The 22403-nt window shown below is 53.3% G+C and overlaps 1 protein-coding gene across 6 annotated transcripts in view; it reads left to right on the top strand.

The window, feature by feature from the left end:
- Positions 1–19615, top strand: part of Cbs (cystathionine-beta-synthase) — a 29540-nt gene extending 9925 nt beyond the window's left edge. For 3 of the 6 annotated variants that reach the window (XM_008827373.2, XM_029560774.1, XM_029560775.1), the window contains exons 3-17: positions 6680–6786; positions 8095–8229; positions 8591–8670; positions 8877–9011; positions 9508–9577; positions 11109–11200; positions 11933–12058; positions 12533–12617; positions 14129–14234; positions 15637–15711; positions 15835–15969; positions 16227–16335; positions 16714–16798; positions 17558–17599; positions 18909–19040. In XM_008827373.2, coding sequence (XP_008825595.1) covers positions 6680–6786; positions 8095–8229; positions 8591–8670; positions 8877–9011; positions 9508–9577; positions 11109–11200; positions 11933–12058; positions 12533–12617; positions 14129–14234; positions 15637–15711; positions 15835–15969; positions 16227–16335; positions 16714–16798; positions 17558–17599; positions 18909–19012 — 1486 coding nt within the window. In that variant the 3' untranslated portion in view covers positions 19013–19040. Of the gene's footprint in view, positions 1–6679; positions 6787–8094; positions 8230–8590; positions 8671–8876; positions 9012–9507; positions 9578–11108; positions 11201–11932; positions 12059–12532; positions 12618–14128; positions 14235–15636; positions 15712–15834; positions 15970–16226; positions 16336–16713; positions 16799–17007; positions 17079–17557; positions 17600–18908 lie in introns of all 6 variants that reach the window. The other 3 variants (XR_003848615.1, XM_029560773.1, XM_029560772.1) reach the window with 3 other exon arrangements.
- The last annotated feature ends 2788 nt before the right edge of the window (positions 19616–22403 follow it).

Below are 22403 nucleotides of genomic sequence, written 5' to 3'. Positions count from 1 at the left end.
GGAAATTGGTGGTTGTTCAAAATTATCTTAACTCATCAGAAGGGTTGCTTATCTTAGGGGGCAGGGAGGACTGATCAGCAAGTTCTCCGGAGGATGCTTGCCCTGGGGGGCAGGGAGGGCTGCCAGGCAGCGTGGTCTCTGACACTTGACCCCTTGCTGAATGGGTACACCTGAGGTCCCCCCAGCCTCCCTCCCCTACCGCCCCCACTGCCCCATTTACCTGGACCTCCCTGGAGGTCAGGGTCTAAAGATCTTGGGCCTGGCCCAGGCTATCTCTACTTTCCTGAGCCGAACCAAAGACAGCCTTGTGGAGGAGCTTGTCCACCTCCTGCCTGGTTGGGCATTTGTCCCAGGTCTTCCTAATGGGCTGGAAGACTGCAGTTGGAGTCCAGCCTGTCACTGCCTGTCGGCCCCCAGGCAGCTTCTCCTCCCACCTCACCAAATTCCTTACTCCTCCCCTGACGGGGGGCCAGGGGTGACTAAGGCTTCTATTAGTCAGTTTGGCTTCAGTGTGGGAAGCCTGTGGCAGGGAGGCAGGAAGCCAGCACCCAGCAGTCTGGCAGCCTTAAAGCCTGGGTGTAGGGTACAGGTCCCTGAAGAGCTAGTGGATGGGGCCTTATGTTTGGGAGCCTGCTTGGGTCATACTGTGAGCCATGAAAATGCTGAAGAGCAGCTTTGCACTGCAGGCTGGACCAGCCAAGTGGCCTGTCCCTGGCCTGTCCCTGGACATCACCATCTTGTCAGGAGGGAGAACTCTGGCCCCAGGGCCAGCACAGGCAGCCCCCACTCAGTGCCTTTTGTCTCTGTGGCATTGTCTGCTGTTTGCTCTGGCAAACACTGGCCTGTGGGTGCTCTGTGGACACATGCCACTTGTGGTTGGCAGATATCTGGGGACCTACCCCTGAGAGGGGCCAGACCTCACTGTTCAGGGAACTGAGAGGAAAGATGTCCTGGCAGTGAGAGACTCAGGGGCAGGAAGGTATAGACCAAAGACAGCCTTGCTCTGCCGTCTCAGAGTCAAGACTTTTTAATTTTTGGCCTTTTTGAGACAGTCTCCCTGTATCCCTTGAAAGCCTAGAACGCACTGTGTCAATAGGCTGGCCTTTTATCTCACAGAGATCCACCTGTCTCTGTCTCTGAAGTGCCGGGATTAAAACCGCCATGCCCAGCCAAGGTTTATTTATTTATTTTATTTATTTTTTAATTTTATTTATTATTATTATTTTATGTGTATGAGTGTATTGCCTGCATGTATGTGAGTGTACCTGTGTCTTGCAATGCTGCGGAAGTCAGAAGAGGGCATTGGATACCCCTGGAACTGGAGTTAAAGATGGTTCGTAGCTGCCATGTGGGTCCTGGGATTCAAACTCAGCTCCTGCAAGAGCAGTCAGTGCTCTTAACTGCTGAGCCGTCTTTCCAATCCCCAAGGTTTATTTTAATTCTTTTTTTTTTTTTTTTAATTGAGAAACAGGATCTAGTATCTTAGATTGCTGCCTAGCCTGGGTCTCAAACTTCTAGAAATTCTCCTGTCTCAGCCTCCTAAGTACTAGAATTACAGGCATGTACTGCCATATCTGGCTTTTGTTTTTAGGGTTTTTTTTTTATATATATATGTAGGGGTGTATTTTATTTATATGTAGACCTGCATATATGTAAGTGCACCCGTGTTGTATAATGCCCATGGAAGTCAGAAGAGGGTGTTGGATCCCCTGGAACTGGAGTTACAGGTGGTTGTTAGTCACCATGTGAGTGTTGGGAATTGAACCCAGGTCCTCTGCAAGAGCATCCAGTGCTGTTAACTGCTAAGCCATCTCTCCAGCCCTGTTTCTAGTTTTTTTGAAACAGGCTTGCCTTTGTGGGAGACAGCATCTAGAAAGTTAGTGATATAGGCAGTAAAAAAAAAATTACTAAAGCCTAAAGAGATGAAGAGAGAAAATTTATTGAAATAAGCTGTCTCAGGGCTAGAGAGATGGCACCCATGTCACTAACAACCATCTGTAACTCTAGTTCCAAGGGCATCCGATGCCCTCTTTTGACCTCCGAGGGCACTGCATGACATAGGTGCACTCACACACGTAGGCAATATGCTCATACACATATAAAATTAATAAATTATGTATGAAATATATATATATATATGAATATGAAATATGCTGTCTCTAACAGGCAAATCCCCAGAAAGGGAAACACATGCATGAGAGAGAATAAGAATTATTATTTTTTTTGGGTGTTTTAAGACAAGGTCTTATGTATCCCAAACTAGTCTCAAACTCAACTATGTAGACAAGGATGACCTTGAACTCCAGATTCTCCTGTCCACCTCCTGAGTACTGGAATTGCAGACGTGCCACTGTGCCTGCCGAGCGTTCTTTTTATGACAGTTAGTTATAAACAGAAGTGACATAGGTTTTCCTCAGGACCCCTTGTTCTGAGTCTGATCTGGACACTAGGCAGGATGCCAAATTAAGCAGTAATTTTTTAAAAATATTTTTAAAAATATTCTATTTATTTCTTGTTCTTTTTGAGACAGGGTCTCCCTGTAGCCCCAGCTGTCCTGGAACTCACTATGTAGACCAGGCTGGCCTTGAACTCACAGAGATCCACCTGCCTCTGCCTTCTGAGTGCTGGGATTAAAGGCATGCGCCACCACGCCTGGCTTATTTATTATTTTTATTTTATGTGTATGAGTGTATTGCCTGCATGTATGTGAGTGCATCTGTGTTGTGCAATGCCGCGGAGGTCAGACGAGGGCTTCGGATTCCCCTAGAACTGGAGTTAAGGACCGTTCGTAGCTGCCATGTGGGTGCTGGGAATCGAACCTGGGTCCTCTGCAAGAGCAGTCAGTGCTCTTAACCCTTGAGTCATTTCTCCAGCCCCATAAGCAGTAAATTTTATAACAAAATCATCCTTCTTAAGAGTGGCCATTTGTTCGGGTGCCATGGGTCATTAGGAGTTAGGCACTTGGTGACTGTGTAAGGAGCTCCCTATAGTGACGGCCTGTTAGGTGACTGTGTAAGGGAGCTCCCCGTAGTGACGGCCGGTTAGGTGACTGTGTAAGGGAGCTCCCCGTAGTGACGGCCTGTTAGGTGACTGTGTAAGGGAGCTCCCCGTAGTGATGTGGCCATTTGTTCGGGTGCCATGGGTCATTAGGAGTTAGGCACTTGGTGACTGTGTAAGGAGCTCCCTATAGTGACGGCCTGTTAGGTGACTGTGTAAGGGAGCTCCCCGTAGTGACGGCCTGTTAGGTGACTGTGTAAGGGAGCTCCCCGTAGTGACGGCCTGTTAGGTGACTGTGTAAGGGAGCTCCCCGTAGTGACGGCCTGTTAGGTGACTGTGTAAGGAGCTCCCCGTAGTGACGGCCTGTTAGGATGTGGCGATTTTGCACTTATTTTTGGCCTTTTGTTTCTGCATTGTCATGACAGTTAAAAAAGGACAAAAATCTGTCTTCTTGAGCTGTTTACAACCAGAGTAGGGGCCTTGGGGTGGTTGGTTGGCATTGCTGATCCCTCATAGGGTCAAGAACCATTTTAGAGAGAGGTTCCTGGTGGTTCAGGGAGACGGGTGCTGATGACCGTGGATGGTTGGCATCCCGGAGATGGCGTTTAATGACTTGTAAATCTGTAAGATACTAATCATACCAGAAGGTTAAGTAAGCAAGGGCTAAAAACACAAGACAGAATTCAACAAGAAAGGAACTCTGGGACCGGTAGGTATATGTGACAGATGGCATTGTTGACTGAGAGTCCCACAGACGTTCATCCCATTCGATCAGTGTAGAGTATAATGTCTCGGGATCCAGTCTGGAAGAGATGGGCCAGTATCTAAAAGAATTTTTTTTAAAGATTTACTTATTTTTAGGCCATGCGTGGTGGCACATGCCTTTAGTCCCAGTTCTCAAGAGGCAGAGGCAGATGGATCTGTGAGATTGAGGCCAGCCTGGTCAGCTGGAGCTATAGGGAGACCCTGTCTCAAAAAGACAAAAAAAAAAAGAATTTTTTTTTTGGTGTGTGTGTATGAGTGTTCCACCCACATGTGTGTATATATGTGCACCACATGTGTGCCTGGTGCCAGTGGAGGAGGCCTGAAGAGGGCATTAGATCCTAGAGTTACAGTTACAGGTGGTTGTGAGTCACCATGTTGGTACTGGAAACTGAACCTGGGTCCTCTGCAAGAGCAATAATCAATCTTAACTGCTGAGCCGTCTCTCCAACACCCACGGGCCAGTGTCTCTGTTGTACAGCCATTGGAAGCATAAGCTGTTGAATCTTGGAAGAGGAAAACCCGGTTAGACATTGAGGGACCAGGGATGGAGAAAAGCAAGAAACTCCGCCTGGGGCAGCCAGTCCAGGCCTATCTAAATAACCGGCAGTGGGAAGTCCAGAGCAGCGGCCTGGTGTGACGGGTTTGTTCTGCCCACCAGGGAGGAGAGCAGCGAGGCAAGGGCCTGTTGTGCCAGGCAGAGGACCTGGGTTTTGTCTCTGGAAGCCCCTACGAGGCAGGAGATAGATACAGCCAGTTAGAGCGCACCAGCTGCCTAGTGATGCCCTGGGTGCCCTGTGGGTCTGAGAGTCGTAGGAGGAGGTAGGGATATGCTTTGAAGATGGGTAAAGTTCTCACAGTGTAGGGAGAGCCTGAGGATGAGTGACAGGCCCAGCTGGGATGGGGATTTTCTCCAGTGATGACGAGGAGACATTAGACAGAGTCGGGGTTTTATTTTATTTCATCTTTGCCCTTTAAACTAGTTTTGTAAATGTAACTAAGAGCAATTCAATATCTTCTGAGAACCTTATTGTTTTAAAGAAAATACAGAGAAAACAAAAAAATCTTTATAGGTTAACCCTCTAATTGCAGCTTTGGATAAAGAAAGCAGTTGAGGGTTGGAAGGATAGATCAGCAGTTAAAAACACTTGCTGCTCTTACAGAGGCCCTGGGTTCAGTTCCCAGCACCCACACAGTGCTCACAGGGGTCTGTAACTCCAGTTTCAGGGGATCCAACGCTCTCTCCTGGGCTCCTTGGCCACTGCACATGTGATACATGTGAACTGGGGGACTAGCAAATGGCTACTTTTCAGAGGACCAAAGGAATAGAGAGAAAAAAGACAGAGTCCAGTGGTGTGGGCCAGACAGGTGGCGGGCTGGATCCAGAGTTTAAGCTGTCCACTGTGTTCCTGGTCCAGTGTGTGCACAAAGGCCACGTGCTTTTTGAGGATCTGAGGAGGGAAGTTTGACCAATTTTTGAGAAGGAATCCCAGTGTTGAGTTGAGGTCTGGATGAAGGGTGCAACATCTGCCCCAAAGACATCCCCAGTGGATGGCAGGCCTCCTGTTTATCCTCAAGTGACCCCAGACAAGTGCTCTGGGAGAATAAAAGACCCCAACTCACAAAACCAAAACCCGGGATCAGCACCAGACTGTGCCAGGTCAGGCCTGACAGACCTTAAGCAGAAACTCTCCAACTAAACCTTGGCCACAGGTCAGTCAGGAGGGCATGGGGAACTCACTGTTCTGGTCATCTAGAAGTTTCTTGGACCAGGAAATCTGGTCAGGAGGGGGACAACAGTTGTGTGTCAGCCGAATGCACTCTGCCCTTCCTGTTCCTGGTGCGGTGGCAGTAAATGCTGGTTATGGGGACGTATGGAAGGGGAATGACCAGTGGTCAAATCCACCACATCCTCTGTTCCCTCCTGCTCAGGCCAGCAGCAGTGCAGCCCCAAGGTCAGAGAGGGAAGCAGGAAGAGGGATCCCTCACAGACAAGCACAGGAAGAAGAGAAGATGGGGAGGGAAGAAGGGGAGGTCCCTGTACTACAGGCTGCAGCAGCCTGGCAGAGGGTTGTGCTGATCACCATCCTCATGCCCTGTCCTGGCAGCCACCACTGGCTAAGATGTTAGCTTTGCCCCCACTGTGGGGAGGGGAAGACACTGTTTCCTCTGGCCCAGTGACCCCTGGTTTAGACCTCATGGAGTCGCTCTCCTTGTCATGGGGAAGGGAGGAACCCTCCAGTGGAATAGGGTGGGATGTGACTCACTCTGTGTTCCTGTTCCTCAAGCCCTGTGGCAGATGGCCGCAGTGGGGCATATTTGTGGCAATAAGCAGTTTAACGCCCTGGCTGTGTGACCTCGCACCATGTCTTCCCCTCAGCACTTCTCCTGCTAAGCCGAGAACCCTAGCTCAGACTGAGACAGACAAAGCAGGCAGAGCCGGCTGAGCAGTCACGGGTGCTGGGAACGGGGCTGGGACCCTCACCCCATCCTGCCATAGCCATGCTGGGCTTGTGCTCAGGCCCCTCAGCAACATGAGGGGCACCAGCACTGCCTTGGACCATGAGAGCCACATGGCTGCTGCTGTTTTGTAGGATGGGTGTGTGGTGGCTGCAGGTCCGGGTCTGCACTTCTCTAGTTTGGTGGTAACATGGATGAGGGCAAAGGCTTTTAATGTGGAGTTGACTGTTTGACAGACTAGCCTGAGGTTTTCATTTTCTTTTTTGGTATTTTTGAGACAGGGTCTCCTTGTAGCCCCAGCTGGCCTACAACTCGGTATGTAGGCCCGGCTAGCCTCAAACTCACAGAGATCTGCCTGCCTCTGCCTCCCAAGTGCTGGGACTAAAGGTGTGTGCCACGATGCCTGGCTGTTATTTTGTTTGGTTTCCTGAGTAATGACAGCTTTCTCTCTTTGTTTTAGGACAAAATCTCCCAAAATTTTGCCAGATATTCTGAGGAATATTGGGAATACCCCCATGGTCAGAATCAACAAGATTGGGAAGAATGCGGGCCTGAAATGCGAGCTGTGTAAGTGTTGGGCTCTGTGGGGCTCCATCCTGGGCCACCTCCATCCGGGCCAGGGTCCTGGGATGGCACTAGCCGAGTGCTAGAATCACATTGGTTAAGTCTGGGAAGAAAACACAGGGAGTGTGTTGGTGATTGAGACTCTCCAACTGATAGTCAGGAAAGGGCTGAGCTTGGAGAAAGGTGCCAGCCTGGGAAAGTCCCACAGAGGTCAAAGGCGGAAGTGGGGTGGAGTACTAATACTGGTTCAATAGGGAGGCTGTGAGGTGGTTTTGCCTCAGGGAGGGATCAACAAGCCCTAAATGGCGGGTTGGAGTTTGTGCGGAGTCTCAGCCATCACGTCACAGAAAGCATTTATCTCCAAGTCCACTCACTTGCATGGGATCTGGCAGATCTCCAATCATCTGTGAGACAGAGTGTAGCTGACCAGGTCCTGGGTAGAGACAGGCATCTTACCTCAACCGTTCAGGAAGGGGGTCCTTGCAGGGCGCTGTTCCTGAGAAGGACTGGGGAGGTCTTCGTAGTCCTCACTCTTATCCAGAGCAAGGGCACAAGCCGGCTCGGGCTCTTCCCAGAGGGAATTGAGGGGCACTGTAACACCGGGGAGCAGTGTTACAGATGTGAGGATGCTGGGGCCACGTGAGCAGAGCCTCCTCCATACCCACAGCATTCTCTCTGACTCAGGGGTACAGTCTGCTTGTGGTGGTCTTCAGAAACAACAGCCAGCCAAGGAGGAGGTGGTGTGCGGGTGTTGTGGGGTAGGGGCCTCTCCAGCATGCATGAGGCCCTGGGTTGTTCTCCAACCCTAAAACAGCAATAAAAACCCTAATAAGTTTGAAAGGTAAGCGGTGGGGAGGACAGAAGGCAAGTTAGAGTCGGCACGTGGCGGGCCGAGCATGCTGACTGGGCTTCCTGACCAAGGATGATAGAGACAGTGGAGGGTTTGGGGTCATGGAAGTGCAGTTGGGCCTTTTGGACCGAGGTGGGCTGACTGCCCTGCAGGATGTGGGGTTCGAATCCAGCCTTCTGTGTGTACTCAATTGCTGTTGGGACATGTTTTCTGACTCTTGCACCCACGAGCTCCTGACTGCCTTTCCTGCTCACTCAGAGTGGCCATGGGTCTGCAGGACAGGTGGTGGGTGACAGGTCAGCAGTGACCAGGAGTGCCCAGGTACAGGGGTGAGCAGTAGGAATGGAGATACCTAGAATGGCAAACACCAAGCCCAGCCCTCATCCTGGGGTATATCAAGTAGCAGGGGATGATAGAATCTGTGGGTCCTTTCCTCCCTTGGACTCATCTCTGGCTCCCAGTGGCCAAGTGTGAGTTCTTCAATGCTGGTGGGAGCGTGAAGGACCGCATCAGCCTACGGATGATCGAGGATGCAGAGCGAGCTGGGACCCTGAAGCCCGGAGACACCATCATTGAGCCAACCTCTGGGAACACAGGTAGACATGGGACCAGTTGGGGGAGGACAGGGGGTTCAAGAAAGACAGCTTGGCCATTGGCTACCTCCTTGTGTGCAAGCATGTCCTGCCCAGCTTTGGTCCCAGCAGCACTCCTATGGGCCCCCTGGCAGAACAAGTTCCCTGAGCTTGCTGTCAGAGGACTGGGTTTCCTCCTCGGTGCCGGGAGCCTTGTGTTCCTGCTTCCTGTGAGGGCACAGTCTACATGCACAGGCTTTGGGATCGGAAATGCTGTCTCTTTGGCCTTCCATGCTTCCGGGGTTTGTCCCTGGTGTCACAAGCAGGGAGGGTGGCACTGGGCTTGGGGCACTGGCCCCTGGCAACCTGTGCATGCCGCCTCCAGGGATCGGACTGGCTCTGGCGGCTGCCGTGAAGGGCTATCGCTGCATTATCGTGATGCCTGAGAAGATGAGCCTGGAGAAGGTGGGCCTGGGGGGCCTAGGGTGGAGGAGGGCGGAGCTTGGCTGGGTGGGGGAGGGCGGAGCTTGGCTGGGTGGGGCTGGGTGGAGGCCGGAGTTTGAAGGGTTGTTGCTGCTTCAAATGAGTGAAGAAAGCCAGCTGGCACTGATGGAAGGGCACCACTCAGGCACAGGGGCCTGGTATGAAGATGCGCCATCTTTCCCGGGCAGGTGGACGTGCTGCGGGCACTAGGGGCTGAGATTGTGCGGACACCCACCAATGCCAGGTTTGACTCCCCAGAGTCTCATGTAGGAGTGGCTTGGCGACTGAAGAATGAAATCCCCAATTCTCACATCCTCGACCAGGTAGGCACCCTCCAGCCTGGATGGCAAATTTGGGGAGTTAGATTTGTGCCCAAGTTTCCTATGGGCCCCTGTTGGGGATTTGGAGGATTGGTGTCCGCCTGGTGTGAGTGGGGTGGCAGTGGGAAGGTGCTCTACAGCCCTGCTTAGTGGCAGAGCCTTTATTTTGTGCTGTCCCAGTGCCAGCTTTGGGGGACAGTCTCCCATTGGGTACAGCCCAGCCCTGCTTGGTGGTGGGCAGTGAATTCAGGCCACTCTTTCCAGAGGACCTTCTGGGCTCTGAAGGTGCAGAATGCCTAATGCTCATTTTGCTTCTGGGTTAATTCCACATCTTGGCCACTTGCTCCTAATGTCTCGTGTGTGAGTTTCCTACAGTGACATGTAGGCAGGAGCCTCTTCCCTGGGCTGCCGTAGGATGTGCTGGTCAGCATGTCCAGTGTTCCTGTGTGCCACAGCCCACGTCGCCCTGCTCACAGTCCCTCTGTTCTTCCTATGCCAGTACCGCAATGCCAGCAATCCCCTGGTGCACTACGATGACACGGCGGAGGAGATCTTGCAGCAGTGTGACGGTGTGTGTCACCCACTGTCCACCCACTGTGATTGCATTCACCCCTTGTCCTAGTTCCAGTTCTGTCGCTGTGATAAAAGACCCTGACTTTAAGCACCTTAGGGAGAAAGGGTTTATTTGGCTCAGAATTCCAGGTCACAGTCCATCACAACAGGGAAGTCAAGGCGGCAGGAGCTTGAAGCTGCTGGTTGTGTCACGTCCCCAGTCAAGAACAGAGAGAAGTGAACGTAGAGCTCAGCTCACTTCCGCTGCTCTTACAGCAGTCAGGATCGCCTGCTAAGGGACAGTGCCGCCCACGGTGGGACAGGTCTTCCCACAGCAATTAATGTGCAATAAACACAGTCCTCCACAGACATGCCACAGGCCAATGTGATCTCCACAGTCTCTCACTGAGACTCTTCCCAAGTGATTCTAGGTGGTGTTCGGTTGACAATTAGCACTAACCATCACAGAGTGAGTGTGGTTGCCTGGGTGTGCACAAGTCACTTAACTTTCTCCTTGATAAATTCATGTTCATCCTTCAAAACTCAGCTTCAATGTCCCTCTCTGTGAAGTCGTTTCTGGAGCCGTTGCCTTCCTCTCTGAGCCTCTTGTTTCCCACCTGTGCTTTGCCTGTATTGCCAAACGTGTGGTCTAGCTATTTGCCTAACTTCCAACCCCCGTGCCCTCCAGGCTGCAGGAGCTGCTGAGTCCAAGCTGGTTCTGGCCTCACAGCTGGGGATCCATGGGTGCTGAACAGTGAGGCTCAAGCTCTAACTGGGGTGTTGAATTTGATGTTTTTTCTCACCTCCAGAGAGGTGTGGTGAGGGCTGTAGGTAGCTTACTTTCAGTATAAGCGTGAAGCTCCTTAGAACCATGTGTGGGTGTTGAATGCCCGGCTCCTGGGGCTGATGGGACGTTTTCCTAAGAAGACCTCGTGGGAGAAGGTGCTGGGAGGTCGTACCCTGGGCATCCCATTTGGAAATGGTGCTTGCATGGGTCTGCCTGCGGAGCAGACTTCCAGGCCGGGGAGCTGAGCAGTAAAAGTTCAGGTACTTGCTCACTGCTTTTATAACTGAGAATTCTCATTTGGCAGAGCCAGTGCACGTTGATCCGTTGATCTGCTCCTGAGCTTGCCTGGCTCAGACTTGCCTGATGTTGAGTGTTATGACCTGCAGTGACCCTTAGAGAGCCTGGACAAGTTCTGAGCCAACACAACCACCATTTTCCCTACATTCTAAATGCAGTTAACTTTTGTATCAGTCAGAGCACAGTTCTGCCAGGCTCTAAGCTGCCTGCAGCCCCTCCTCCCACCCCCACTGGCATGACCCTTATAGACTCAACCACATAGAGAATTCAAGGGCAAGGTCATATGCAGTGCGGACTGTAGCCCCTGCCCCGGGCAAATGGGCAGCGTTTGCACTTTAGCACAGGGTTTCCTTCTGAAAGTTTGAGTCATTGGCCCAATTTGAGTTGACTGTGTTTCTTCTGATGGTCTACTAAGTGTGGTGAGCTGGCTGAACCGTGACCTGGGAATGCTCTCCCTCCTCCAGGGAGGCTGGACATGCTGGTCGCTTCAGCGGGCACGGGCGGCACCATCACAGGCATCGCCAGGAAGCTAAAGGAGAAGTGCCCCGGGTGCAGAGTGAGTGGCCCCGTGGGCGGCGCTGGCACGGGCAGTGTTGGCGGCCGGCCGGGAAGGTGGGCCTGGACTTGCTCTCCTCTTGCCTGTGGCATGAGCTCCATTTGGAGGCAGCAGTGAGGCGTTGGCATTGGGCTGGGGAGCCCCTCTGCCCGGAGCTGAGCTCCTCCCTTATTTCCTGTCTCATGGCAGTTGCTGCCTAGTATGGAAATCGTTATACCATCCGGGAGGGACTTGGGGAGCACGGAGTCCTGGGGGCTTCCATGCCGAGTAGGATGAAGCCCTTCGAATTACCCCAGACCTGCCCAAGTCAGTTCCCCTTGAGGCAAAAATTTGCCTGGGGTCTTCATTTGGGTTAGTGACAGGCCTGAGGAAGGGCAGGTAAAAACACCTGGCGGTTGCATTTTCTCTCTGTGAGACTTGTCCACACTTGCAAGAAGAGGTTGATGCCCTGAGCTGCTCGTTTCCCCCAAAGGCTCTCTACCTGCCCCATGACTAGAACCCTTCCCAGGATCCTGTGCTGGATATTAGTCCAGATAGGTTGTAGTCTTACTACTCTTGGTCTGGGATTCTGGAGGTCTCATCCTCTGATCTAGGACCAGCACATGCATCCTGTGAGCAGGTCAACAGGCAGACACTAGGGAGGCAGTGATCACTCTGATGGCAGCCTTCTGGGATGGGTTTAGAATTCTCCCTGGCCTGAACCCTAAATTCTCCCTGGCCTGAACTCTGCAGATCATCGGGGTGGATCCCGAAGGGTCCATTCTTGCGGAGCCTGAGGAGCTGAACCAGACGGAGCAGACAGCTTATGAGGTGGAAGGGATTGGCTACGACTTCATCCCTACTGTGCTGGACAGGGCGGTAGGTCAGGCAGAGTGCTCCCCCAAGGCAGAGCCACAGGCCACTGCCAACTTCTTAATTTCTTTTGCATCGTGGTGCCCAGCGGACCCAGGTGTTGGGCCACTGGTTTTCCATTGAAGGGACAGAAGAGGAAGTACACACACGGAGTTGAGCCAGGGTGAAACCTAGTAGCATGTCCAAGTTTATAACCTGAACCTGCTGGACACAGGCACTGAGATGCAGCGGGAGGGACAGGCAAGGTGGCCCTGGTGGGTGGATGTGGAGTGGTCCCTGTTAGTAGAGGCTCCCAGACCTGAAGGGATGTGGGTGGTCTCAGTTGCTCTGTGCAAAGCATTGGATGGAGGAAGGGCAGAGAAGTCTGTGTTTGCGCGTGCGTGGGGTGCACCTTGGCCACCAGGACAGAAGTCTTCTATGAGGTTGCCTGTCCACTGTGCACGCCTGCCTGAGCTGAGACCCGTGGCCGTCTTGCCGCAGGTGGTAGATAAGTGGTTCAAGAGCAATGATGAGGAGTCGTTCACCTTTGCCCGCATGCTGATCGCACAGGAAGGGCTGCTGTGTGGTGAGTGGCCGGGTGGGCCCTGTGGGTGGCGAGGTAAGGGACAGTACCAGCTGTGTGCCCTCTGCTGCCTTGCAGTCCAGAGCCATGAAAGCCATGGTCATGCTTAGCCTTCAGGACTGCAGCACGTGCCCTTCTCAGGTAGGGCTGTCTATTTGTCCGTCTGTCCAGGCTCTTAGCTCAGCCTGCTTGTCCTCTGCAGCCCCTTGGGGGCCACTGTGCAGATGAGAGCAGGAGGCACGGAGCAACGGCTTCAAACTGCCCTTCTAGTTCTGTTGTCTGCCTCCCTCCCTCCCTCCCTCCCTTCCTTCCTTTTCCAGACAGGGCCTCACTGTCAGGACAGCCCTGGTGTCCTGGAACTCCAAATGTAGACCAGGCTGGCAAGATGGTTTTTCTTTCTGTCCTTGGGATGAGGCTCCATCCACAGGGGCCCAGGGCTAGGAAATGGTGGTCCCCAGCCCCCTGAAGAGATCAGAGAAAGGAGCCCAGAGGGAGCTGGGACAGAGCCTCGTGCCCTCCCAGTTCTTTGTGGAGCTGAGGCCCTGTTCAGAACTGACCTCACCAGCCCTCCCACCCTGATCTCAGTCTCTGTGCTCAGGGAAGGCAGAGCACCTCCGCCTAGCCACAGGGCAACAGAGACCCCAGCAGCTTGAGTTAGTTTCAGGGTTTGGAGGCGCACACCAAGCATGTCTGAATCTGTCCTGTAAACATGCCCTTCCCTGTGTTGAGTAATGTTGGATGGGCACAGGGTAAGGCAGTCTACCCAGCATGGCCAGGTACTCAACAGCTAAGCACTGTGCCAGAGAGAGGAAGCAAACCCCCATGGGATGAAAAGAACTTCCCACATGACAGTTAGGAAAGGGATTTGTGGTCCTGGGCCCTCACTGTCCCCCCATCCTCACTTTGAACAGGACAAGCCAAGGCCTGAGAGCTGGGTATCAGGACTGTGGTCCCCAGAGAGGTCCCAGGATGAGCTGACTCCTTGCACCTCCTTAGGCTGATCCCAGCAAGCCCTAACTGGACAGGCAACAGTAACACTTCTGGCTCTGACTGGGCCCAGGGCCCCATGGGGTCAGTGTCACAGTGAGCCTGGGGCTCTCACTGTAAAATGGACACAAAGCTTGCCTCTGGCACTCAGCTCAGGGCCAGGCATTTATTTGAGGACCAAGTGCCCCTCAGACCTATCCCTGTCACAAGCCCCTGCCATGGCTGTATAGGAAATCCCATTTGCCCCAGGGTCTCCTTAGTTCCTCGGTGACAGCTTAGTTATAAAACGAACGGACTGAGGCGGAAGTTGATACACTGAGGGTTCACATGGATCCTTCCAGAGTGTTTGGGCATGTGTGAGATACACATAGCACACATAGCTGTGTATTCATATTGCATGACTGGCTAGTTCCCACAGATCTTTCTAGGGTGTCGGCATGGACATGTAACACAGACACACAGACACACAGACACACACACACACACACACAGACACACACACGGCAAGTCTAACGTGCTCCCCGCAGGTGGCAGTGCCGGCAGCGCTGTGGCTGTGGCTGTGAAGGCCGCCCAGGAGCTGCAGGAGGGACAGCGCTGCGTGGTCATCCTGCCTGACTCTGTGAGGAACTACATGTAAGGCATGCTCCCTGGTCTCCTGGGCCCTGCCCCCTCCTTCCCATCGTAAGGCTGCTGACACTGCTCCACTGTGTTTATTTAAGAGCTGACAGTGGGTGGGATGCTGGGAGGGGTAGGAAGCAGCCCCGTCTTGTGAACCTGCTAGCCCCAGGGTCCCCGGGAACCAGTGTTCTTGCCTGCTTTGCATGGCTCCATCCTGAATCTTCGTGTGTGTGTGTGTGTGTCTGTGTGTGTGTGTGTGTGTGTCTGTGTCTGTGTGTCTGTGTCTGTGTCTGTGTCTGTATTTGTCTGTGTACATGGTGACTGCTGACTGCTCTTGACGGACAGCTGCACCCCCTGTGTATTTTTCCTGTTCTGTCCTCTTCTTGGCTCCCCTGGGCTCTGAGGGTCAAGCCGCACTGACACCCTTATGGACCGCCCTAGTTGTGCCTCTTGCCCACCTGCTGTGCTATCCCACCAGTTCTCCTGCACTGGTCCTGGGAAAGTGAGTGCAGCCTGATGGGTCTCATAGGACCTGCTGTGAAGTTCTTGGTTAGTGGCCTCTGAGGCCCTGGTGACACTGATTTCTGCATTTGCAAGACAGTCCCAGTTCCCCACCTGGCCACTTGCGGCCAGTGGCCTTGTCCTTCCAGCTGCCTGGGTTCCCGACTGAACTGTGGGGCAGCTGCTCTGGGGCAGGCAACAGGGTTGGTAGAGATGCGTACCCCACACCTTCCTCACCTGTGAATTGTAGTCACATCCATGTTGAGTTTGTGCCCTGGCTGGGCCGGGCATGGTGGGTGGGTATCCTGCTGGGTCCCAGGTGGGGTGACAAGGACTTCTGCCTATCCCCCAGCAGCTCATGAGACCACCCATCTTTGCAGCATATAACTGACTTGCTGTGTGTGCACATTTGTGTGCGTAAACTGATCTGGTTTGTGAACACAAGTATGTTAGAGAGACCAGACGTATAAAAGCATGTGCATGTGTGTTGGTACAGGAGCAGGGGCACCTCAGCCCCACAGATGGTATGTGGCCTGCCTCCTTGGGACTGATCCTGACAGTACTGTGACCTCCTTGCCAGACTTTGGTCAGTGTAGAGGGCCGTCTCTCCTGAGGCAGACATGGGAGGTCAAGGAGGAGGCTGCCCAGGACTAGGAGAGGGGTGGAGATCACAGTCTTCCGGAAGTAACCTCCTGGGATCCTTTTAGGCACTCTGGTTGATGAGATGCTCAGTGACCCTCAGTTCCCATCAGGGTCTTTTGCAAGTCCAGCCCTCTGCCTCCCTCCAGCTTCTGCCAGCATCTCGCCACGTGCTAGAGCAGTAAGGCCCAAGACAGGTGCAAGGGCTCTCAGAACCATATCCCTGTAGTGTGTCCCTATGGGTGCAGAGGCCTCAGTGACACGCCTGACTCTGCAGGTCCAAGTTCCTGAGTGACAAGTGGATGCTGCAGAAGGGCTTCATGAAGGAGGAGCTCTCAGTAAAGAGGCCCTGGTAAGGGTGCTGCCCTGCTCTGTCCTACCTCTGGCCAGGGATGGGCAGGAAAGGTGGCATCACTTTCCCACCACGGTGGTCCCCTCCTGGCTTCACTCTGCCCCGTCCTGCCCTCTCCATCAGGTGGTGGCATCTGCGTGTTCAGGAGTTGAGCCTGTCAGCACCACTGACTGTGTTACCCACAGTCACCTGTGAGCACACCATCGCCATCCTTCGAGAGAAGGGCTTTGACCAGGCACCTGTGGTGGATGAGTCAGGGTCAGTCTCAGCTCCCTGCCCCCAGAGCTCTGCCTTTGGACTCTGCCTGTTCCCTGGCCTGTGTGTCCATGTCACCAAATGGGATGGGCAGCTGAGGTGGCCACAGCTGACAGTGTGGTCGCTTTGCTGGAAAGTGCCTTTACATGCTGAGCCATCTCTCTAGCCCATGGGTTGAGTTCCTAAGAGGAACTCCATGTTGGCCAGAGACCCTGCTCTGACCCATGCCTTCCTGACCCCTGATCCTTTGCTCTCTGCAGGGCCATCCTGGGGATGGTGACTCTTGGGAACATGTTGTCATCCCTGCTTGCTGGGAAGGTGCAGCCATCAGACCAGGTCTGCAAAGTCCTCTACAAGCAGTTTAAACCGGTATGAGCTGTTTCCAGAGGTAGTAGGTATAAGAGGGGCGGGCATCTCTCCAAGGCAGGGCATAGTGTTGGGTGGGTCCCAACACTCCTGGTCCATTCCCCCTTCACAGATCCCACGACCACTGATCTGTCTACTAGTTTGGCCTCTGACTGAAGGTCATGGGGTTGGAGCCACATGGTGTGTCACCTTTCAGGCTGGCTGTCACGTAGAATGCACTTCAGGCCCCACCTTTTCTGCTTGAAACTCATCTGAGCATTATGGCATGCCGCCTTGCCTCTGTTGAGTCTTTGGGGAACTCTGACAGCTGTCAGGGAGCCTCTCCTCAAGGGTCAGCAGGTGGTGGTCACTGGGTGAGCACTGACACAGCTTATCTTGCAGATCCGCCTGACTGACACGCTGGGCATGCTCTCCCACATCCTGGAAATGGACCACTTTGCCCTGGTGGTCCACGAGCAGATCCAGTGTGAGTGAACTCCACTTGGCATTAGGTTCTTGTTGAGGGAAAGGGTGCAAAATCCTGGACACTGGCCATGCCTGACCCAGGCTGTCGTGGTACACGCTCCTGCCGTGTGTATGTGTAAGAGGCAGATGTGCCCTCTGGGGGAGATGGGGCATCTGCAGTATCACGTTTCCCACAGTCTTTGACATCCTGAATCTCTCCCTGTGTCCCAGGTTTGTGAGCTACAGTAGGCTATGAATCCAACCATGTACCCAAGGGACACACGGGGCCAGGCCACGCTCTGGTAAATCCTCGAGTCACTTATCTGGCTACACCACAGTGGTCCTGGGCCCATAGGCTGAGATAGGCAGCAATCTTGAGGTTGCTGGGGCAGTCGGAATTCTTGGCCCTTCATACTATCTCACATCCCTAGGGGACAGTCACTGCCTCTGCTGGCCTCATGGTCCTACAGGGGCACTCTGAGGGACGCTCTGGGCAGCTGTCAGAGGGGGATAGCTCCTAGGCCACACCCATCTCATTGCCGTCAGTACAGGCACACCTCCTGTTTGCCCTCAAAGCTCCTTCCTGGGTATGCACATCTCTGCGGGGGTAGGGGAGCCCCTCTCAGGTCCCAGCAGGCAGTGCGGGGTGTCTATTTCAGTCCTTTATCCACAACTGGGAGGGCACAGATCTGGCCCTGAGGCCCACCTGCAGACTGCTCCACATGGTGGGCATGTGGGGGTGGTCCCATGTCTAACCCCTCTCCCGTCCTTGGCTCTACAGCACGAGACCAGGCCTGGTCAAGAGTGGTGGGGGGGCCCACAGGTATGTACACCCCACTTATCCAGCCCCTAGGAAGAGGCCCTCATGGTCAGAATCACAGCTTTCCAGGGGCAGAGAAGGGCATCTAAGGCTTTGGGCCACTGAGCTTGAGGGTGGGGGGGATGTCCTACTCTTAATTATAAACTTATGTTCCAACATTTCAAAAAAAATCTGAATTCCAGCTTCAGGGGCTGGTGGGATGACAGGCAGAGCTGAGTTGTCACAGACCTAAAACACTCCTCATCTTGGTCAGCTTGGTCAGCCCCACTGGATTGGGACCTAGAGCTGGGTTGGGCAGTTCTATGCAGCCTGCTGTCACATGCTCTGTTGGGGAGCCAGAGCCAGACAAGTGGCCACTTCCCCTCAGTGGCTCCACAGTGTAGGCAGCTGGTTTCTTCTGGGTTTTCCCGTCTTTTCAAGGTTCTGGATAGGCTAGTTGGGGTGCCTCTCCTGCATGGGTCTCCCCAAAGGCCCTCTGTTCAAACACTTGAATCACCTTCTGCACCTCCCAAGGACTGTACCAGAGAACAGGTCTAAAAGAACATACATCTGCAAAGAGAGATCTGGCTTTGATTGATAGGCCACCCATCATTATGGAGGCTAACAACAGGCCAAGTGTTCAGTCTAGCATCCCAGGAGAGCTAGTGTAGTAGTTCGAGTCCCAAATAGGAAATACCTCCTAACTCACGCACGTGCCCCACCCCCACAACCCCTTCCCTGATTGTACAAGGCTCAGCACAGTGGGGATGGCCTGTGCCTTAGTCCCTTGATTCAAATACACTCAGACATACATGGAATACTGTGTGGACAGAAGTCTGGGCTCCCTGTGTCCTGTCAAGCAGATGGAAAAATTTACCACCATAGCCCTGTCTGCCTGCAGGACATGTGGTGTGAGGCCAGGCCTCATCTGATCTGAAGCTTGGGCCTGAGAGATGGGTCTGCAGATAAGACTCAGGCCAGGTGAGCCCAGTGGGCCCTGGGTGTCAGACCAGCACTCTGGGCCAGGAAGAGGACCTGTGGCTTGTCCTGATGCAGTGATGTTGAACATGGCATGTGGCCACGGGCTGAGAGGAGGCACCTACCTCCCAGGCCATTCATTCCGGGGCACCTAGGTCAGTTGTGTGTTCATCCTGGACAGCATCCAGCACCATGCTCTAGGGCTGATGGGAGGAGCTACTTTCTGGCTCCACCCACGTGACTTCACTGGAGCAAGGTGGTGGCTGCTGCACAGGTGCTTGGGAGGCTGGGGAAGGGCCTGTTGATCAGCTCTGTATCCATCATCTTTCAATCAGCAGCTATTTCTTTTCCTCAGACCACAGCAACGGCAATTCCAGTGAGCGACAGATGGTGTTCGGGGTCGTCACTGCTATTGACCTGCTCAACTTCGTGGCAGCCCGTGAACAGGACCAGAAATAGAGCCAGGAAGTTGGGCTCAGCTTCCACCCTCCCTGCTTGGCCCTCTTAGTGTTCAGAGACATTGAGCTAACCTGAGTTTACGTTCCCAGGCCTGGCCAGTGGCAGGTGGCAGAGGGAGCTTTCTAGACCTGTTGCAAAGGCCCAGCCTCCCCTCCTAACACCAGGCTTCCCGAATGAATCCCATGCTTGACTAGTTTAGATGGGCTTTCCTATGATGTCACTTCCTCCTAAAATGTCTCACTTATGATGGGGAATTGAGGCGAGTCAGCCAGGGAGGATAAACACACAGTACAACTGGGGCAGAGGAGACGGATAGTGCCAGAAAGCACGCACCCTTCCCAGAGAAGCCTCTGTAATCTGCAAGCACAGAACCTGGACTGTCTCTGTGCCCATCCTCATGGGTGCTGGCATAGTTGGAGCATGTGGGTTTTAATGAAGGTACAGTTCTTGTGACCCCCATCTGTGGTACACGGTGCACACAGTGTCCCCACCTGGGGCATGTTGTCCTTTAGGCAGTCGTTCCTCACTCTTCCCTGACACCTACCTCCCGTCTCAATGATCCCCCATTCTGGACCTTGCCTATAAATGGTCGTACAGCCGTGACCCGTGTCTACCGTGTTTCCCTCGTGGTCCCACACTGCAGCACGTCAGAGCTTGTGTCTTTTCACGACTGGATAATAACATGTTGTGTGGATGGCCCTTGTTCTCTTCTGTTCATCCACCGACAGGCATCTGAGCTGTCTCCACGTGTGTCTGCTTGAATGTGTCGCTCTTCTGGGGTCTACCCTGGGGTGGGCTTGCTGGGGTACAGCTGTCCTGCATTCTACTTGCTGTTCACGTCCTCACCTGCTGTGTCCCAGGGCTCCACTATCTCAGTGTCCTTTTCTGCCTTTGCTTCTTACCACAGTGTTCATGCTCCTGTGAAGTGCTCCCATGGTTAGGGTTTGCCATCCAGTGGCTGCCAATATCCTCAGTGCTACATCATTTTTAAATCAAGTTGTCCTTTTGTTTCTTTGGCTATAGGGTTTTTTTGGGGGGGGAGGGGGGAGAGGTCAGGGGCTCACTATGTAGCTTAGGCTGACCTTGAATTCAGAATCATATCATCGGTCTCAGCCTCTTAAGTGCTAGGGTTACAAGCGTACCAATCCTGCCCAGCTTACTGGTCAAATGAGGCTAAGACAGGACTACCACAAGTTTGAGGCCCACCTGGGCTACATGGCAAGACCCTGTCTCAAAAATAAATTTTAAAAGGAATTGTCTGGGTCTTTGAGATGGTTCAACAGGTAAAGGCACTTGCTGCTGCCTCATGACCCGGGTTCAGTTCCTGGAACCCACATGGTAGAGAGTCCTGAAAAGTCTCTGACCCTCACACGTGTGCCACGGTATACATGCTGGCCCCCACACATGCGACATGGTACATGTGCTGAACCCCACATGTGTGCCATGGTATACATGCACCCAATTAACAGAATAAATGTAGAAAACACCTACTGGGACTGAGGGTATAGAGTAACCACACAGCTTGTAGGAGGTGTTAGGAAGAAAAAGGAGAGGGGGAGAGGGTGAGCAGGGTTGGAGCCAATTGGCAGGGAAGTGCACAGGGGCATCAAGGCTCCTGAACAATGTTGTGTTAGAAGCGAAGCTCATTCTAGAATGTGTAAAGTGACTCAGTAATCCAAGCCATTCCCTTACAGATTTTTTTCGGTGGCCTAATCTAAAACAGTGAAAAAATCCCAACAAAACAACTTTGAGGGCACAGGAACCACATGTCCAGGGGCAGTAGCCTCCCCCTGCCTGGTGACCAACAGAGTCTGCATCAGCCACAGCTGGCTCTCTGGAGCCATGCTTAATTAGACCAGTACTGACTAGACAAGATCAACGTCTAGCATTTATTCTTAAAGAAATTAGAGCCAGTTTCCTCTGGTGACACTGGAAGTGCTTGACAGCCTCTGGTCCCAAATCACAGCTTCCAGACCGTGAAGGCTTAATTTTTTCACTGTGTGGATATGCGTGTGCACGCCCCATGGTATGCATGTAAAGGTCAGGAGACAGCTTTAAGGAGTTGGGCCTTGCCTTTTGACATGGGTTCTGGGCACTGAACTCGGATCATCAAGAGTTGTGCGCCAACTGCTGTGACGCGGAGCCATCTTGCTGGCCTGTGGCTGGTTTTAAGTTCTGCCACAGCATTTCCTTCCTGCAGGCTGCTCTGATGACGCCTTCCCATGTTCTCAGGGACATGCAAGTGCAAAGCACGATGAAGACTGAAGGAGAAAACGGGTAGTCATGGAGCCATGACTAGGACAGGCACACCCCCCTCCCCTCCACATCAGCACTCGGCCCAAGGGAATTGGTGGAGGCTGTTTAGCCACACGAAGTCTTGAGCTCCATCACTCACCCACTGGTCCAGCGGATATTCCCTCAGTGCTCTCTGAGCTCAGGCCTGGCCGGTCTGGGGTTGACAGGAACACACAAAGTCCCTGGAGCCTCACAGCTAGTGGCATAGGCAACAAGAAGTGAAACAGGTGAGCTGTGTGGTACAGAAGGGGACAAGTGGTGTCAAGACCGAGGTGGTCCATCCACACAGCCGTTCTCATTAGCAAGGAGTGACAGGCTGCCATAAGGCATGGAGGACCCTGACCTCAGACAGCCACAGAGGGACACATGCTGCCAGCCTCCACTCGAAGTTCAGGGAGCCTGCCCGTTCATGGGTGGATAGTGGGGTAGAGGTGCAGCCTTTGGGCCAGAGCTTTAGTTGAAATGACAAAATTCTGGAGGTGGACATGGGAATGGCTGTACAGCTAGGGCGTCCTTAATGCCACTGGAATGTGTACCTAGACATGGTTATGGGGACAAACTGTGCGCACTTCTCCATTAGTAAATTTTTATTTTATGTATGAAGTGTATTGCCTGCATGTAAGTGCACCCATGTTGTGCAATGCCCATAGAAGTCAGAAGAGGGCATCTGATCCCCAGGAACTGGAGTTACAGACGGTTGTTAGGCACCATGTGGGTGATGGGCAGAGGCTGGCGTCAGCCTGGCCAGTATCCTGGTCCTGGTCTCTGGACATCACAGCAATGGCTGGAGCTGCCCAGCACTGAGCCTGTCCGAGGTAGGAGTGGTCCTCCTTCAACATCACTAAAGGGCTTTGTTCTGCAGACTGCTGACACCCTTGCTGGCTTTGCAGCCTGGGAAGATGGAATTGTGGAAGAAAGCCAAGGAAGCCAGAACAATGTGGACTCGCAAGCTTGTCTCCTGTGGGTGTCAACCTTTAGGAGGCTGTGACCCCTGGTGCTAGGCTGTCCTGGGGGTAGGTGAGGAAGTTCCACGTCCCTCCTGACAGCTCAGATCAGAAGCAGTGTTCTCAAAAATCAATCCTGAGGGTGGAGTTGG

Source organism: Nannospalax galili, unplaced genomic scaffold (assembly GCF_000622305.1).
Source record: "Nannospalax galili isolate Female #2095 unplaced genomic scaffold, S.galili_v1.0 scaffold652, whole genome shotgun sequence".
In the NCBI taxonomy this organism is placed as follows: Eukaryota; Metazoa; Chordata; class Mammalia; order Rodentia; family Spalacidae; genus Nannospalax; species Nannospalax galili.
The sequence above is the reverse complement of the archived record's forward strand: the minus strand, read 5'-3'. Positions and strand labels throughout refer to the sequence as shown.